This window comes from Lagopus leucura, unplaced genomic scaffold, assembly GCF_019238085.1.
Source record: "Lagopus leucura isolate 7727_CA_CO unplaced genomic scaffold, USGS_WTPT01 Super-Scaffold_100001, whole genome shotgun sequence".
Classification (NCBI taxonomy): Eukaryota; Metazoa; Chordata; class Aves; order Galliformes; family Phasianidae; genus Lagopus; species Lagopus leucura.
In genome coordinates, this window is record NW_024962262.1 from 41,919,181 (window position 1) to 41,931,978 (window position 12,798).

General features: G+C 37.7%; 1 protein-coding gene across 1 annotated transcript in view; it reads right to left on the reverse strand.

Moving 5' to 3' along the window:
- Positions 1-913: 913 nt before the first annotated feature.
- The window catches only part of MYO16 (myosin XVI), a 258,883-nt gene continuing 246,998 nt past the window's right edge, over positions 914-12,798 (reverse strand). The window contains exon 34 of the mRNA XM_042867357.1: positions 914-1,557. Within this exon, the coding sequence (XP_042723291.1) occupies positions 1,324-1,557 (234 nt within the window). The 3' untranslated portion in view covers positions 914-1,323. The remainder of the gene's footprint in view (positions 1,558-12,798) is intronic.

Here is a 12,798-nt window from a genome sequence, read left to right on the forward strand (position 1 = left end):
ACATGCTCCAAGAACTTAAAATACTCTGAGAAAATATCTCTGTATACACCTCAATCACTCCCTGTAGTTGTAAAGCAGTATTTCAAAGGCTGTTAAGCAGTAGCTAACAAGTTTCCGGTAGCACATTTTTCATAAATTAACATTCCTGCTCAGAACTCATGTTCTTCAACAAGTGTGCTTCAATTTCTGAAACCATTTCATTACACAAAATTCAAGGTATAAATGCATCACTGTGCCACTATAAGAGCATAATCCTTAGATATACCCATCTCAATGAAGCCTTCTGGCTTTTAACAGTAAATCACAGTCCTATTTTCATACCTCATTAACATTATGTATCTTCCCACTGACACCTGACCTTATGCATAATCAGGTATGAGTTTCAAACCGTACTTATAATTTAAATGAGTGTCTCATTATTTTATAAAACCAGAATGAAGTAAGATTTGAGATGTAACCATAGAATTCACAGTTCACCCATTCAGAAACATAAGTCCACAGAAAGAAAGTTATGCTCTCTAATTCTTGAGTGTGAAGACCTTGAAACAGCATGTGCAAATAGGAGCTCTTCAAGAATGTCAGGACTGGACTCTAGAAAGGACTTTGCTGGCTCTGAACAAATAACGCAGCGTTGAAACTGGCTGGTATGGTGTTAAAGATAAACTATGAAAGAAAAATGTGAGCGTTGAATTTATTACCTGTACTTTGAAGAAAGAACAACAGCACCAATTGAGTAAAGTTATAAAACACCAGTAATAAACATGTAAATAAACTTCGGGTTTGCAACTCCAATAGAACACAGACATCTACAAAGAAATATATATATGCATATATGTAATATAATAAAACCATTCATTAGGGAACAAGAAACATCATATTTTTATACTATATAAAACAGCTGTACAGTGTGCACACGGACTTTCCTGATCTCTCTAAAATGCCTGTCAGTCACTTCTCCCTGCCACCATTTGCTTGACATAGCTTCTTTGTTGTCCACAGGAGAACTCCTAAGTAACTGTTTTCTACCTTTATATTCTTCTAGTGCAGTTTGTCACCTTATATATATATATATATACACACATACATATATACAGATGCACAGATATATGCATATTTGTATATATATATATGTATGCATGAAAAGGACAAACACACACACGCACACATGACAGATCTAAATAGCTCTTCCATCCTGTGCTCTTGAAGGATTGCTTGTAAAAAAAACCCTGCACATTCTGTGGAGGGAAGGAAACTTGCTGATTGTGCAGACTGAAGGCATGAGATGATTTCACTCCCAACTATCTGCAAACACACACATTCCGATCACATGGTGGTGTCCCATATGCCTGACGATAGTCTGTTGCAGGAGGCATCTTCCACCTTCTTCAGCAGTGTTGGTTTTTTACAAGGGGGTGGGGGAGGGGCTGTGATTCTTTGCTCAGTGTTGTGCAAGATTTGTTGCCAGTCTTCTCTCTCCTCACACAGCTTTCTCCTCCAATCTAGAAGCTCTTGCAGAGCCACACTCTCATTCTCAGAAAGTCTAAGCTGATGAATAACCTGTTAGCGAGAAGAGGACAATAATAAAAAAGGTTAATTTTCTTGGCATGAGGTGTGAACCACCTTCCAACCTGCAAATCACAATCCTATGGAGCATCTTGTTCACACATTCTATGTGTGAACAGACTATGAACTGAAATACTGCAGCTACCATAGAGTGCCCTGGCTTAGCCTTGTGAAATGGTGAATGGTTGGTGAGTGCTCCCATTTGGATATGTACAATTAAAGAAATAAACAGACACATACAGGTAAGAACTAAAGTTCTACACTTTTGCTGAGGGAAAGATCGTTTGTACCACAGCTGAAAGAAAAGCGATCAAGCAACACTGTTAATAATTTGAAGTAATCTTCTCCTTCAGAAGGGTTTAAAGCTGTGCTTAACTTGCTTCTCCTACTCTCAGTTATCATTATTTACCCTAAAAATACAGAAGATGAATAAATTAGAATTGCCTTCCTTCAGTCTCATGTCTGAAAGCCACAGAAGTGAATTCCTATGAAGAAATGAATGGCAGAATCCTCCTTGCATCAGCAAAGGCTACACGAACACAATCCTTTGAAATACACAAAATAGGTCCCAGACTGTGATGAGCAGTCCATATTTCTAACAGCCTGGTCTTAAACTGTTGTCATATGATACCATTATATTGAGAAGACACTCTTACAAAGAGCAGATAGCTGCTGTAAGAGTAGCAAAAGATTCTCCCCTAAATGTAAGTACCCAAGTAACTATAACCAAGGTAACCACACTATAACATGTTTTGCTGCTTGAAATTAATAAAGCTACCATCACACAGATGAATTATCTTTAAAATTGCGGATGGGCATTTGTCTTCCTCTAGACTATATGTTACCACTATATGTTAAAATTAGTTTCAGTCAGCTTGAATCTATTTATAAATTTACACTGAAGAAGCCAAACAGTTCTGAACTAGATTCATAATCCACCTAGGAGAAGCTATTTTCTTCCACTCAACTTTTGCAGTGATTATTTATTTTGTACAAGTCAGTTTGAAGCCTCACATCAGCACTGTGGTTCAGAGGCTTACACAGAGGCTTACAAAGATTTTCTAATGCTGCTCCAAATGCATCCTGTGCAAATCAGACCTTTCACACATGCTATTGGAGAAGGAAGGAGCCCTTACATGGAGATGCCTGAAGATCTATTAGTAATTTCCTTACTTTTTGGCTGGCTGTTACTTAAAAGGGAAATGTATTAACCCATATATTAATGGAAGACAATATAATTTCAAGTACAGTTATAAATTCCATGTTTTGAAGAAGAAAAGTGGAAAGTGTGTGATAGATGTCATTCAAGTATTTGTAGGTGTCATCCCAGACAACTACATGTCTCTATGAAATTAAAAACATTTTTTGCTTTTATGTTAACAAAAATTGTATCCTAGCTACAAAATGCATCCTAGCTACTCAAATGTAGACAAAATGCTGCACAGATATTGTTTAGAGGGGTACCAGAGACCTTTTGCGTAACAAAAATAGATAAATAAAATTTCATATATATATATATATATGTATATGTTTGTTTGTTTGTTTGTTTCAGTGTGAGTAGGAAGACTGGAAGACAAACCAAACTTTTAAAATTGAAACAATTTATCAAGAAAGTGAGGCAAGGTAGTTTTATCCTATAAAGCTTGAGAGGCACTGTGGCTGATTTATATAGATTACTGGGGGTTGAGATTATGGGGATAACCCAGTTTAGGAAACAGATAGGTAACTGAATTCAGTTTCACCGATTTAGACACCTCTTTTACATCTAAACATTAGGCATTTCATGAGCCTGTATTAAGCATGATTCTCAGAGAGATGCTGGAAAATAAAAAGTGTATGTTAGACTGTCATCACAAAAGTTTCGTATAAAAGTTTCATAGATAAACAAAGTTGTGCCTAAAGTAGGTAAGTAAACTTATAACAAAATAGATAGACACTCTGTAGGGATTAGTGGTTACATTACTGGTGACAAATTTGGATAGCACCACTCTAATAAACTACAGAGACATTTTGGTTTTGAAAGATGTACATAAATTAAGCACTTGAATGGAGAGCTTCATCACTTGTCCAAGAACCATAAAGCACAACAGTGCAGGGTGAAAAGCAAGTACAATTTGCCTGGGCAAGGCAATTGACAAATGCATCCTATTTATAGCTTATAGGCACTTTACTTTCCTGACCCTCCTTATGCAAGCTGTAAATTAATGCAGTGTCAGCACTTTCACTATATAGGTCATTTTCCAATATATAGTGGACAAATCTCAGTCCAGTGCTTAAATAAGTGTATATCCTTCACTGTATTTTTCAAATGAGGATGGAAAAGTATCTCTAGTCTTAATTCATTATGACTTTGATCTGGTAAATATGCTAGAAAAAGATGAAAAATGTAGTGGTAATGAAATCATAGAATGATTTGGATTGGAATGGATCTTTATGATCCTTTAGTTCCAACCCCCCTGCTATAGGCAGGACACCTCCCACTAGACCAGGTTGCTCAAAGCCCCATCCAGCCTGGCCTTGAATGCTTCTAGGGAGGGGGCATCCACAGCTTCACACTGGGCAACCTGTTCTGTGTCTCACCACTCTCACAGAATGTCTTCCTAACACCTAGTCTAAATCAACCATCCTCCAGTTTAAAGCCATTTCCCCTCATCCTGTTGTTACATGCCCTTATAAAAAGTCCCTCCCTAGCTTTCCTATAGGACCATTTCAGGTACTAGAAGGCCACTATAAAGTCCCCTCAGAGCCTTCTCTAGGTTGAAGAGCCCTAGCTCTCTCAGCCTGTCCCTGTAGGAGAGGTGCTCCAGCCCCTCAGTCATCTTTGTGGCCCTCCTCTGGACCCACTCCAACAGCCTTATGTCCTTCTTATACTGGGGGCCCCAGAACTGGATACAGTACTCCAGGTGGGGTGTCATGAGAGCAGAGTAAAGGGGCAGAATCACTTCCCTTGACCTTCTGTTCACACTTCTCTTGATGCAACTCAGGATATGGTTTATCCTTCTGGGCTTTCTCTAGCATGTCAACTGCATCACTCACTTTGCTGAGATTGCACTCAACCCCACTGTCCACATTACCTACAAAGATATTAAATAACACCAGTCCCAGCACCGATCCCTGCGGAACACCACTCATCACTGGACTCCGCTTGGACATTGAACAATTGTCCACAACTCTCTGAGTGTGACCATCCAGACAATTCCTTATCCAGTGACTGCTCCATCCATTACATCAATTTTTTTCCAATTCGACAACTAGGATGTTGTGCAGGACTGCGTCAAACACTTTGCACAAATCCAAGTAGATGACATCGGTTGCTCCTCCTTTATCCAGTGACACTGTAACTCTATCATAAAAGGCCACCAAGTTTGACAGGTACGATTTGCACTTGGTGAAGCCATGTTGGTTACCACCAATCACCTCATCTTTATTTTCCACGTGCCTTGGTAGGGCCTTCAGGAGGATCTGCTTCATGGTCTTGCCAGGAAGAGAGGTGAGGCTGATTGGCCTGTAGTTCCCTGGATCTTCTTTTTATTCTTTCCTGAAAATGGTGGTTATGTTTCCCTTTCTCCAATCAGTGGAAACTTCACCAGACTACCATGACCCTTACCTGCCAGTTTCCTCAGAACCTCTGGATGGATCTCAATGAGTCCCATAGACTTGTGCACCTTCAGGTCCTTCTTCCTTCTCCCAGTTCCTACCTTTGCTTTCTACAGCTTGGGCAGTGTGGCTAGAGGCCTCGTCAGTGAAGACTGAGGTAAAGAAGTCTTTAAGTTCCCCTTTATGTCTCTGGCTAGATTTAATTTTAAGTTTCAGCTTTTCTAACCTGATCCCTGGCTCTTCAGACAACTTCTTTGTCGTCCTTAAGATAAACATTTCCTGCTTCCACTCCCTATAGACTTTTTTTTTGCACCAAATAAAGTCCAGGAGCTCCTTGTTGATTCACAGAGGCTTCCTGGCATTCTTGCCCACCTTCCTCTTTCTTAGGATGCACTGCTTCTGGGCTTGGAAAAGATGGCCCTTCAATACTGACCAGCTTTCTTAGGCCCTTCTTCCCTCAAGAACTTTATCCCATGTCATCCTGCTAAGCAGTTCCCTGAAGAGGTCAAAGCTTGCTCTCTTAAGTCCAGAGTAGTATTCTTGCTGTGCACTCTCTCTGATGTCCTAAGGATCTTGAACTCTTCCATTCCGTGGTCGGTCAGACAAGGCTATCCTTGAGCTTCACGTTACTCACCAGCCCCCCCCCTCTTTGGTGAGGACAAGGTTCAGCACCATCACCTTTCCTTGTGGGTGCCTGTACTACTTGGAAGAGGAAATTATCATCAACACATTACAGGAACCTCTTTGATTGCTGGTGCCCTGCTGTGTTGTCCTTTCAACAGATACAATGGTGGCTGAAGTCCCCCATGTGAAGACTCTCCTATCTGTTTATAGACGGCCTCATCCACTCAGTCTTCCTGGTCCGGTGGCCTGTAGCACTGAATGTATCGATTAATTTAATTACACCAACTGAATAAGATGGTATCTTTTCTCTTTCTCCATTCATGACTAGACCTGTGATAAGCTAAAGACTTATATATATATTCATTATAGAAGATATTTGCAGAATTATTTTACATGAAGTACAATGTAAAACAGCAAGCACTATTTCTTCATTATTATTTTATATCTTGAGCAGGTAATTTGTGAAGGGTGAATGAAGTGTGTAGGAAGTCAGTAATTTAAAAGTGTTAATCTTTTCAATGAACACTTAACAATTTCAACCATTAAGGGATAGAGATTGTACCAACTGTAGACCAGTATTTTCCTACTCAAAATGAATGGTCAGATACAATGGGCAATACAGCATTTGGGCTAGATTCACAAAAACATGCAGAATACTTAGCATGTAACAGCTCTTTCATTTGGAGGAAACACCTACCCTTTGTTTGGTATGCAGAATCCTTACTAAGCAAACCAAAAAAGCAGAAGTGTCTAAGACTGTGACAAACAGGAGTACCCAGTGTTGCCAAAACTACTTAATGATGCAGTAAAGCAAGATCCAAAGTAAAGCAAAACTCTCCGCTGTGAATATAGCAAAATGAACAAAACCAGTGTCAATGAGCATCTCAGGGAAGAGGGTCCAGGAAGTATTCCTTCCACCTCACAGCCCAAATCTGCACAGCAGAAGAAAGTGTTCTCTTTCTTGCACCATGGATTTTTGTTTTCACTGGAGTATCAATGGCTCAGTTCCAACAGGCCAAAATTGAGGGACTTTCCACCACTAACTAGTGATTAGAGCATACACACAATCAGAAGACATGACTTATTTCAGTTTAAGGAAGAAACTGAGTTCCTGCATTCTGTGAGTGAGCTCAGGACATTTAAACTACCACAGGCACACTCTTAGTGCAAGGAAAAGGAATCAGGTTCTTGTACTTTGTGCTAAGGTGTGAGATCCATGTGCGATAACTGTGCTACAGTAAATCTTTCAGAGTGAATCCCTTGTGGGTTTAGTGCACAAGAGATAGGAACTTGGACACAGATTGCATTGTGGATACACAATCATTTAGAGCATGATTGTGCCAACCAAGTTATACATACTTAAATCTTTCCCAGTCACTGAAAAATGAGTTCCTGAACTGCCTTCTTGGATGCAGGCTTATAAATTCTGCCTAAAGTTCCTCTATAAGGAATTAAAGTGGGCAGTGGATTTCAACTTTGTCTTAGAATTAAGATGAGTAGCTATAAATCCATAAATTATTTTAATTATAGCCTTAGTTCTTAAGCTGGTTAAAAAATACAGGGCATTTTAATTAAGGAAAGTTCAAAGTTTCACATTTTTAAATCATTCCTGACAAAAAGGTACACCAGACAAAAAGATTAACAGGCCCATTTAAACTTAATTTCAGAGTTATTTACAGATTTGGCTGTAGAATCTCAGGAAATTCATTTTGCGTTAAAAGATTAAATGCTACAGCTTTACAGAGGATATTTTGTAAGAGTGAGACATAACACAGAGCTTACATTATCTATTTGTGTGTCAGATGCAACACCAACTTCGCATCAAGCTAAGGTAAAAGGTCTCAAAGAGGCTAACAGATTTATTAATTTGCACCATGTTCTTTGACTTAAAAAATAATATTTTATGTCATTTTGCTCTTTTCCTAACCAAATGTAGGCTTTACTTTTTCATAAATATGTGTATTGTAGTTTAACCAGTTTTCAGTTTTTTGTTTTTGTTTTTTTTTTTGTCATTTGCCATTGCAGTGATTAATCTACCAGGGATTCACCAGATAATGCAAAGAAGCATTTAATTACATTCTTTGATGCTAAAACATACCAATAGTTTTCTCTGCACAAAGCATAGCTCTATGTGTTCTACTGTCCTTTTGTTTTCAGTTGCTTCTAAGTTTTAGCAACATATCTCAATATAGACAGAGAAATACAACTGAAAACAGATTTTTAGTCACCACACAGGCTGAGGACCCTTGAGAAATTTGTAGGAGGTTACTAGACTCTATTTTCCCATCAGAGAAAAATATTGCTAATTATGTTCTTTAATAGATTTTTCAATGCATGTGCTTCACAGTAACTGTCAATAAATTCTCAAAATTAATTATTGCAGCTTTTTTTATGTTTCTCTTCCATTAGTGTTTTATGCTGTTAGCAAAGTTGAGGTCCCATCATGGAATCCACAGGATTAGACTACGTGGACAGCTATTCTACCTTTCACAAATTTATTCAGGATCTACAGTAAATTATGTAATAAATGTAATATGATATTTCTATGTCTTAGAAATTGAACTATCTTAAAAATACCGTATTTTCAATCTTTTCCAGTTTGCAGGCTGCCTAAAAATGTAATCAGAACAAATTCCAGCCTGCTACCAATCATTGACTCCCAGTTATGTTTATCCGAGCCCTTAAAAGTAGCTTACAAATCCCAGTGGGTCTCCTGTGGATCATCAGTTTTAAAGACTGAAGTGATCAGGATGCTCTCACCATTCATTTCACAATTAAAGATACAATTTCATTCAGCAATTCTAGAAAGAATTATTGCTGTGTGCAATTATTAGTGAGGGCAGCACATTTTGATTCAACATGTGATAGGCAAGCATCTCTTTCATAGAGTGTTTATAGCTCATTTAAATGGTTTCAACTTTCTCTGCTTTCCTTATGCATCTGATAAACCCCTACACTGACTTCTTCCAAACATGCAAGTAACATATTTTCCTTAGCTACAGAACAAACACTACAACCTCTCTAATTCTTAATCTTTTACATACCAAAACAGACATGTTTTGTTTTCATTTCTAAATTTAAAAAATCATAGATCAGGAAGAGATTTCTCTTCCACCAACTCTTGAATCAAGAAAAAACGTCTGTCACTCTACATATTATTTAACAATAAAATATTCATTTGATGATACAAGGGCAAAGCACGCAGATTAATAAGGGTGTGTTAAAAAACCCAGGCAAGCATTCAACATAAATCAAATCAATATGTAAATTTGTGTTTGATTGGGAATCCTGCATTTGCCATGTAAGACCCCAGCAGGGATTAGAGAGCAGCTATGATTAATGAGTTGACATGCCTCTAAATTCCAATTAAAAATCTCCAAATACTAATGTACCACTGGGATGCAAGGAGATTCATCCAATTGTGGGTGCTGGGACATGCTTTTTTTCTTTTTCTTCCCTTTTTTTTCCCCCTGGGACCTAATATCTTGATATATGATATGCAAAGGTAAAATGATTGTTAGTTAACCATTCTCTTAAACTGCTGATAACTTTCCTTTGTGTTGGAGCAGCATTTCTGTCTCCAAAAATAAAATTCTCCAAAATGGATGGCAAATGGATTTACTGGAAAGGAGGAAAGGGCAAAACACACCAATATTGTCTGGTACAAATTTGGAATTGGTTTGGAGAGGCGAAGCCAAGCTTAAGTGGAGTTAAACTTGAGATCCATCATTGGCATGTTTTTACTTTGTTACAAGAAAACGTCTCAGTTAAAGTTTCTTATTATACCTAAAGAAAAAACTAGCTTTAGATCAGCTGATGTATAAATGACATACCAAAGGAAGTCAGAACTTTGTTGACAATTAAAAACTGCAGATAATTTTAAAAGTAACAGACATATTTAAAATACAGTGGATCACCACAGAAGTCAGGAAGAAATGTTTTCCTTCCTGATAAGCACTTCCCAGTAATCGTGATTTTTGGAGAGACAGATTTGATTTTCTTCCAAGGAATGCTTGAAGTTAGAGATCGCTTGGGCGTACACAGACATCTTTGATTCCAGCCCTCTGCTATCACAAGGCATTTTGAAAAGTATCAAGCTTTGTAAAAAAAAAAAAAAAACAAACAAAAAAAATTGACTGTTTGCCTTGGCTTTGCTTTTTGAAAGGATTTTCCTCAAAAGTTCATCAGTGATTAGAGTAACTGCCTCTGAAGGTTCTTCCTCACAGTCTGCTGGAAACTGGGAGGATGTACCCTGAACCTCTCAGACACCTTGAACCCCTTTGCTCTGCCTAGGAAAAGGGAGTTTTGGTCAGGAGAAGAATTTTGGGCTACACACACCTTTGGAGTGACTCAGATTTCATATTCTTAATCTGATCACGAGTCTATTGCTGGTACAAACTGTCTCACTTTCTCTCATGCTCTTGAATACTCCTGGGTTTTTCTTTTTGTTCTTCTTGCTGTTTTTCTTTCTCTTTATTATTATTTTTCCCCAGGAACACATTTTAGTTGCAAAAGCAAGTGTTGATCTTCAGCTCAGTTTTGTACTTTTCCCTCAATGAAGTAGTAACATGCTTGGAACCACATTCTTGATTAATTGGCCGAATAATCTTTCAGTTTGGAGGTCGTTCTGCAATCAGTGACACTATATCTTCGTAAAATAAAGTTGTATACAAATCCTGAATAGAGCAGTAGCATAATCTGGCCAAAAAAAAAACATTGAGAGAAGGTAGGGAATGTTCAATAATACATGACGGCACACATTCCAGGCTCTCTGATTATTTGAGTTGGGAATAGAGTGGGCATGTTCAAAACAGGTGAATTTTACTTATTTATTTGATTTGTGTGGGCTTTTATTATTTATTTATTATTATTTGGTTTGGCTGAGTTTATCTCTTCACTAGATTTCTGTTATCAGCTACAAAATGACGCCTTCCTAGACTGACTGAAATTTCAACTTAATACTGAAATATATTGTTTTTTTTTCTCATAAGCAATATTTCTTTCTCCAGACAGACTGACTATAAACTGCTCTTTAAAGATTTCAGGAGCATCTTCATAATTCAACTCTGATGCTTCAGAAAAAAATGATTATGCTCCGGATAGCAACTGTGCCTTTCTGAAGAATGAGCTGTGAAAACAAATCACCTATTGCAGATGTCTTCAGAACAGCTGACCAAACAGCACCGATCTCACTTCCTGCAATTCTCAAAAATCTCCACAGACAGTTAGAAACAGTTTCTCACTCTGCTTTTGAAGCAATTACAAAAGCCATAATTAAGCTCTATTTCCTGATGTTGTGTATTGCCCTTTCTTGAAAAGCAAAAAACAAACAAACAAACAAACAAAAAAAAAAAAACAACCTCCTCTTATGGTCAAATACCATTATAAACAAACATCACTTAATTTACAGGCCGTTAGCTGTGCAAATCCCACCTGTCCTATATGCATATGGAGGCATGTGAATGAAAGAGGGTGAAAGGCACACGGATCAACTTATTCTCTCTCTTACCAGGCTTTTACAACTGTGAACTCACAGGTACTGACTGTGGGGCAGGGGAACACCCTCCCATTGAACCTCATAATTGAAGCAGCTTCTTATGATGATCCATTAGTCACTGTGGAAGCCCAAGAAGAATCATGATATATTTTGGCCAAGCCCCAGAGCTTGAGGAGGGCACAGGGATGTTTAGGAGGATGTTCCGTTCTCCTCAACAGTCACAGTCTTCCAGTAAGGGAAAAGATAACTTACTCTTTCCTTTTTGGAGGTCTCAGCAGTCAGAACTAGGACATACTTGCAGAGGAAGGGAGTGTCTGCCCTCCAAACACTGTTAACACAGCAATATGTGCACCTACCAATGAATTTACAGTATCACCTGATACTATTTAATATATAAGGTACATATTTTTTGCTTCTAAAAGAAAGCCGCACTGTATTATAAGTCCCAATTTTTGTCTGGATTTGACATTACAAAGAGAATTCTTTGGTATTGCTGTCAAAACGAAACAAAACACAACTTACAGACTTACACTGATACAGACTGACGATAAATATGAAACATATTTATCTCTCTCTTGGATGTTACGTGTTTACAAAGGCATTGGTGATTTTGTTATTACACTAGGCTTGGTTGATTGTGACATTTTTTTTGAAAGATGATCAAAGATTACTTCCAGTTAATAGTCAAACCCAATAGGTATTAATAATGAATGCTAGAGCCAGTGTTTAGAAAGAAATGTGACAAAAGGCTGGGAGTAGGAACGCATCACATTCTTGTGTATTCATTTTTTTCAACTTTTGAACAGTCAACAAAAGAAGTGATTGGCAACAAATATTAAATCAAGTAGGAACAAAGGCAGCCCTTGAAACTATAATGAATGTGCAGCTCTTTCTGAGGGAAGAGAGTGCTGAAAGCAATGAGATTTCATGAAATAAGAGCTATGGCTTAAGCTGTAATGAAACAATAAATACATTCTTCATGAATATGAAAAGATATTTCCAATTTTTCATTGTCAGGTGTTGGCTCTTATATTACTGCAATCTGCCAACCTGCACTATGGGGTTTAAACAAAATAGAAGAGATAAGACTGCAGATTTTTAATATAGAAGTAAGCGAAAAAAATCATCATTTTTTATCTTACCTCCTACCTTTTGAGTATGTGACAGATAAAACATGTTTCAGAAGGGGACAACCACTACTAGAAAGGCAGCTGCTTGCTTATTTATATCTTGTTCTCGAAGTACTTCCATAGGATGCCTGAATGCATGTGCCACCTGATTTCAAATGAGTCAACTTTCCATCATGAGAAAATAAGCTGCATAAAGAGACTTTGCATCTTTTAATAAGAATTTTCCTATATTTTTCCTCTGTTGGCTGGATCTTTAGGACACTATGCTGTGAACTAACTTATGTAGTAAGCCATCCTATAAATGAAGGTGGATTACTATAATTACTTTTTATTTCAAGAAACATAAATATCACATTGATATGAGTATGAAGACAAATGAACATCAAA